Source organism: Elephas maximus, chromosome 7 (assembly GCF_024166365.1).
Source record: "Elephas maximus indicus isolate mEleMax1 chromosome 7, mEleMax1 primary haplotype, whole genome shotgun sequence".
In the NCBI taxonomy this organism is placed as follows: Eukaryota; Metazoa; Chordata; class Mammalia; order Proboscidea; family Elephantidae; genus Elephas; species Elephas maximus.
In genome coordinates, this window is record NC_064825.1 from 104,341,625 (window position 1) to 104,348,936 (window position 7,312).

General features: G+C 35.4%; 1 protein-coding gene across 1 annotated transcript; it reads left to right on the forward strand.

Annotated features, from left to right (window-relative positions):
- Positions 1-660: 660 nt before the first annotated feature.
- On the forward strand, positions 661-1,572 carry LOC126079840 (olfactory receptor 4A47-like). The gene has a single exon (XM_049891207.1). The coding sequence runs from the start codon at positions 661-663 to the stop codon at positions 1,570-1,572; it is 912 nt and encodes a 303-aa protein (XP_049747164.1).
- Positions 1,573-7,312: the final 5,740 nt, after the last annotated feature.

Consider the following 7,312-nt stretch of genomic DNA (forward strand, 5'->3'; position numbering starts at 1 on the left):
GCATATGTAAGTTTGAAAATTAGTGGAAAGATAGTGTCTGAAGATACAAAATTGCAGTGCTTTAGCATTTATAGTTCAGGAAAAGGAGAAAGATCCAAGCAAAGACATTAAGAAGGAAGTTGCAGTGGGTTAGGAGGAAATCTAGGACAGTGACCTTTGGTCTATAACCTTCCATTCATGAATTGTTCTATGAACTTCGAACATTGAAATAACCTTGGCTGGTCGTCAAGTATTATACTTTTGTGACTTTATACATGACACACCTTTTCATGAAAGTCCCTTCCTGTACTTTTTTGTCCTCACTTCTCCTTTAAACCTCAGCTAAATAAAGCATTGCTTCCTATGGGAAGCCATTCCTGATCCCAGTTTCATTTAGATGTTCCCACACTCTGTGCCCTTAGTATCCTGTGAATTTAATTATAATGACACTGCATTGGTCTGTAATAATCTGACCTCATCATTATGTATCACATCACTGAGTATAAGGAACTATGTCTTATTCAACAAGCTATCACAATATTTATGATATATTTGACATAAATAGGTGCTTCTTACATTTTTTTATTGAATGAAAAAAGAAAAGACAAATACTATAATATTATTAATCATTTTATAGGTAAACTGCTTCTAATATCTGAAATTATCACCTATAAAAAAATGATGGAACCAGGGAACAATGTGACTTACTTTGTCCTCCTGGGACTCACACAGAATCCGAAGGAACAGAAGGTCCTTTTTGTTATGTTCTTGCTCTTCTACATTTTGACCATGGTGGGCAACCTGCTCATTGTTGTGACTGTAACTTTTAGTAAGACCCTGGAGTCACCGATGTACTTCTTTCTTGGAAGCTTATCATTCATGGATGTCATTTATTCGTCAGTCATCTCTCCTAAATTGATTTCAGATTTGTACTTTGGGAAAACAACCATATCCTTCCAATCCTGTATGCTTCAGCTCTTTGGGGAACATTTTTTTGGTGGATCAGAAGTCTTTCTTCTATTGGTGATGGCCTATGACCGCTATGTAGCCATCTGTAAGCCCTTGCATTATTTGGTCATTATGAGGCAATGGGTGTGTGTTGTGCTGCTGATAGTGTCCTGGGCTGGAGGTTTCCTGCACTCAATCATTCAACTTAGCTCTCTTTATGGGCTCCCATTCTGTGGTCCCAATGTCATTGACCACTTTTTCTGTGACATGTACCCTCTATTGAAACTTGTCTGTACCGACACTTACATCGTTGGCTTCTTAGTGGCAGCCAATGGAGGAGTAATCTGCACTCTTGTGTTCCTATTCTTACTCATTTCTTATGGTGTTATCTTATACTCCTTAAAGAGCCTTAGTCAGGAAGGAAAGCGAAAAGCCCTTTCCACTTGTGGTTCCCACATCACTGTGGTGGTCTTCTTCTTTGTTCCCTGTATTTTCATGTATACAAGACCTGCTAAGACTTTCCCCATTGACAAATCATTGAGTGTATTTTATACAGTGATAACCCCTATGTTGAACCCCTTAATCTACACGTTGAGAAATTCAGAGATGACAACTGCTATGAAGAAACTCTGGGGTAAAAAATGACTTCAACTGGGAAATAATCACAATATAAAATGACTTTAAATGGTGAACGAAAAAGAAAATAATTTCTATGATTCAAGGCCAAGTGAACACTATTTGCCAAATGCTATTTGATGCTGGCATAAACGTCCTTTGAGAAAAGGCCCAGACAGGAAGTCATTTATCACTATAAGAATATCTCATTTACATTTATTTATTGCCTATTTGGCTTTTGATCTTTAATGTACTGTCCAAATGAGGATTGTTATTAAAATGCAGATTCCCAATACATGGCTCTAGACATTCTAATTCAGTAGAACTGTTGTATTTACACATCCACATTTTAACCAAGATGTTTCTGAAGCAGGTGATCTATGCACAGACTTTGAGCGATATGTTATATTATGTTAACATCCTCAGTAATTAACTGAGCCACCTTTTAAGAAATTTCCTGGGAAGTATCCTTCACAACTGAAGCTATAAGAAACATGACACTCTGAAATCTTTATAGATCATGCAATGCAAACTCTTCACCTTTGTAATTGGAAAACAAATATTAAATATTCTGGCCATATAGGAATATTTTGGGTATTTATTCTCCGTTTTCTCTTTCTGTGCTTTCTAATCATCTGCCACATCAGGTCTGATTTACTCTTTTTCTTTTTCTGCCTCCAAGGGAAAGGACTACCTTTTATTCTTAGTGCATTTTTGGGACTAAAACTTATTTATCTTAACTAGTTGTTCACATAGAGAGCCTTGTTTCCTCAGTTTTGCTATGTGTAGGAGATTTTATGTATTCTTTCTTGTATGTATAATTTAGAGGGATAGTTAAGTGCATAATGTCCGAGTATGACAGTACTGAGTTAAAATCTTAGTTTCGTCACTTGTTGTGTGAACTTTGACAAAACACAACCTCATTATGTTGCAGCTAAAGAGTATTGATAGAGGTAAAGTAAGAACAAATAAAACAATCCTTGTACAGCTCTTAGTATGCAAGGAATGCTCAATAAATCTCAGTTCTTATAAACATCATTTATTATCGGTGTCTCTGAAATTGTAATGAAACTACTCAACTTTCCCTGATTTTTTTGTTTTTATTTTCTAAGTGAAAAGTTAGAAGGGATGGTCAACGATTTCTATGTCTTTACTGTGACAAATACTTTAAAAGCTTACTGGCCTGGGAGGAAGTCTTGGGGGCTGCAATTGGATCCAACCTCCTTGGATATTCCTGAATCTTTCTCCTTTTTTTTTATGATCTCCATTGGCCCCCATACCTCCTAGGGTTTGCAACTGATACATCTGTGGGTCTGATGTTTTCCTGATAAGCTGTTTGAAAGGCCTAGAAATCACTTTACTGTGAACCTGAGTTCAACACACAAGACAACCAAAATATGAACATATTTAAAACAAAGGGAAATATTTGTTCAGAGGAGGTAGTGTGATTCAGTGGTGAAGAGCAGACTAGAGTCAGACTTTCTTGGTTTGAAAGTGACCTGGGAAAGTTATTTGATCTTTTTATGCCACATTTTTTTTTTCATCTATAAGATGGTAGTAATAGTACCTTCCTCATAAAGTGGTCGGGCCAATTAAATGGGTTAGTATATTTAAAGTGATTATAACAATTTCTGACATGTAGTAAGTGCTATGTAAGTGTTTTTTTAAAGGAAAAAAATACTGACTGATGCTGATCCAATCTCCACTGGGGAGGATTTGGGCTGGCATCTCTTCTAGAATTAGCAGGAGCCTCATTTTGTCTAAGTCAGGACCTCTGTGGAGCTTACCCAAGTCCCTGTTGCCTTGATTGAAAAAGGTACCTTCTTGTATGACCAAACATTTCTTGCATAGTTTCTTACTTGGACTTCAGGCAGTTGTTTATTGACATTTAGGGTCCCTATTTAGCCTCTGGCAGTCTTGTTAGCATCAGAGATTTGGATGATGTGGCCGGATTTGGAGCTCTGGAGTCAATAGAGCTAGGATTGATTTCCATCTCACTAGTTAATAACTAAAAAAAAAAAAAATGTTTATTTTTTAGTTAATGTAAGGAGGAGCCCTGGTTGTGTAATGGTTAAGTGTTCAGCTGCTAATCCAAAGGTCTGCGGTTCAAACCCACTGGTGTCACTAGAGTTGGCGTCACCCAGTACGGTAACTCATGGTGCTTACCAGCCCGTGGACCTTCTCCTGTACCAGACCATACAGAATCCTTAGGAATGTTTATTATCAATTTTAATAACAGAAAAATATGTGGTAAATATAGTTGTGAATTGCTTAAATGTAATACTTCTTAGATTATACGAATACTAACAACAAAATTGTTTAGTAAAATCTTTCTACATTGAATTACATTATTAGTTATAGCATTATTAGTAACTGAGCAGAAGCCTTTTTGATTTTTTCCTTCTTTTAATTATTACCTCATTCTCCAAAAAGTTGTTGATATAGGTTCACAAATACTAATTACCACAATATGGTAGCTAAAACACCATAAAATTTGAGAAAATCAGCAACTATAAAAACACCAGCAGAAATGGAAATAGCACAAGCTTGTAGCATGTGCAGAGGAAACCAAGCAATTGGAAGCATCATTATAATTGGGTAACAATGACAGCTCTGACTGAGTACATTAGAAGGGTCAAAAAGTCAATTGGCTTAGAGTTTGATATGTGTAAGTTGGGCTTATGCAACATGCTTTCATTGTTACAACTAACTCCAGGGATATTTTTACAAAAAATAATAAATTTCTGCTGAAACACTGCACGAAAATTTTATAGTCATTTTTGGTGTCGTCTCCTCTGCCAGTGTCACCCAGTGTGGTCTGCACCCCTTGCACACCCCTAGTGATGCCACTATATACACACCCACTAGTGGCTCAGCAGGAGAAAAGACCTGGCTATCTACTCCCACAAAGATTAAACCAAAAACCAAACTACTCCGAGAAATTCAGAGATGACAAATACTATGAAGACACTTTGGAGGAGAAAAATCATATCAGGTAGTAAATATTTCATCCATCAAGAAAAGAACTCCTTGGAATCCCAAAATCTTCTTAAACTTGATTTTACCTTCCCTTTCCTTGAAAGCATGTATTATATTTGCAATTAAAGGATTAACCATATGATTGGGCTGTTAGTAACAGTTTATCTGCTAGAATGTAAGCCCTATAATATCCTGCTTATCACTGCATTTTGAAAGATTTAATGCATATGTAGTAGGGAATCAATAAATAATATGTAATGTATTATCAAATGAAATTTTTATACAATCACACTGATTTTTAATTCATTCCTACATTATCTTTATTAATTTCTTTCTAAGCCTAAGGTTTTTTTAATAATAAAGTTATTGTCATTGGTGTTTATTGTTTTTATTATACCAGTTAAAGTATTTAACACTATATTGGCTGTCCTCTTTATTTAATTTTAGTTCCATTGCATGGGATTTTAAAAATGTGTAATACTTCTACTTTTTAGAACCAAACAATTGAACATGTGATGATAATAAATAGTAAAAATAAAAACCTCTCTCCTTGGTCTCCCAGCGCTCCTCCTCAGAGGTGGTCACCGTACTCTGTTTCTTAGGATTGTTCAAGTAATAATCTTTGCAAATATGAGTCTATTCACATATATGTATGTGGCTTTATAACTGCATATAAAAATTTGCTTTTTACTACTCTACATCTTAAAGATCTTTCCATATCAGTGCATATAAATCTAACTCATTCTCAGTTATCTTTGTACTGTGTAATACTTCCTTATGAAGATAGACTAAATTAATGTGTACAGTCGTCTTCGGGTTGATTCCAATCCCTTTTTATGACAACTAGGTCTTTATTCAATATATGTGTTTCTGAATATACAAAAGTATGTGCTCCCATGGTGGAATTGTTGGGTCCTGTGGCATATATATTTAAAATGTTGATGCTTATATTTATATCCAAAATGTCATCTATGAAGTTGTGTTTTGAAAGTTTTGTTTATGCCACTTTACTTTTACAAAATACCTACATTATTACCTGTTTTCTCTAACGGAAAGCGGAAATAGCATTCAGCGTTTGTTTTGCAGTGAGTGCTTACGGAAACACAACGCACCTGGAGCAGTGAGAATGGCGTGGCCAAGCTTCTTTCCTGAGAACGATCCTCAGTATCTCAGCATCAAGGCATCGTAGCTTTGAACTGTGTCTGTAAGCATCTGTGGTTTATCTTGATTTATTTTGTGCATCCGTCATCAAGATGTGCCCTAAAATATCAGAAAAGCCTAAAAGAGTTCCTAAGGGTGTTAGCTTAAAACTGGATGTAAATAAGCAGTTTGATCAAAATAAAGACATCGTGCATGCGTTGAACTTGACTGTGTCCGTCATTTGTACTATTTACACGTAGAAAGAAAGAACCGTGAAAGTTGGCATAATTTTATTGGTTCTGCTAGTAATACCATGCGTCGCAAGATTCTGTCATAGACTTGTCCCCTGTAGGACTCATCCCTCTGCATTCACAGTTAATATAAATCCCGCTCTTCTTCGAGATTCGAACCCTGGCCCTTCAACTCAGCCCCATATGCCACTGCCAGCTGCTCTACCAGGGCTACCATCATCACCACCACCACCTCCCAGCTTTCCAGTGTGCTGTTGTATTCCTGATTCTGGTAAGTGAAACTACACTGTACACACATTATTTCTACTTTACATAGGCAGTGCATTTATCTTATCATTCCTGCTTTTACTCTGTAGTGTTATTTGGTATCATTTGGTAGGTTATTTTTTGGGTCTGGGAATGCTAAAAATTTTTTCCCATATAAATTAATGGTAATCGCTTTTCTGCTTTACACCATTTTGGCTTAAAAACCTTTCATAGGAATGTTCTACTTTTCAGATACGTGGGAAACCTGTACCAGTTTGTCCACATCCCTAACAACCAGTGTTTGATAAACATTTATAGTATTTGACAATCTGATTAAAGAAACTGTATTTCAACTGCATGTTTTAGTTGAAATTCTTTAACTATAATTGAGTTTGCACACCTTTTTCACATTTAAAACTATTTTTGTTCTTTATTTGTGACTTGCCTGTTAATGTCTTTTACTTATTTTCTTAGATTGTTATCAACAATTTAATTCCTTATTGAATTTCATGAGTTAATTATATATGATGGCAGCACTCTCTCTTGCTGTTATGTGTAACTACTATTTTTAAAGCTTGTGATCTGTTTTTATGCTATGCAGAATTTTTTTGTCATGTGGAAAATTTTGTTTATATAATTAGATTTATCAATATTTTCTTTATTTTTTATATTTTGCTTAGATTTTTCCTACTTCACTTTTATCAAATATTCCTCCACATTTTTGCATTTAATTTTTTAACATCATTGTAATTTTACATTTAACATATTTACCCATCTGGGATTTATATTGATATAAGAAATTAAATAGAGATTAAACTTTGTTTTTCTAGATGGCCACTTTTAATAGTTGCCTAGTTATCTTTTCCCCACTGATTTAAAATCACATCCTTATTGTATTCTAAAGTCCTTCGTGTATGCGATCCATTTCAGGACTCTACTCTGGTCTGTTGATCTCTTTATCCAGGTGCTTTTACACTTGACAGAATTGCGATTGTCTGTATTACATTTTGATATTTGATAAGCCTAGCAACCAATCAACTAGTTGTGTGGAGTTGATTCTGAATCACGGCAACCCCACGTGTCGCAGAGTAGAGCAGTGCTTCATAAAGTTTTCATGGCTGTGACCTTTGGAAAGCAGATTGCCAGGTTTTTCT

Excerpts from the sequence above, each read along its gene's own strand:
- LOC126079840 (XM_049891207.1), top strand. The coding sequence starts at position 661 with ATGGAACCAGGGAACAATGTGACTTACTTTGTCCTCCTGGGACTCACA.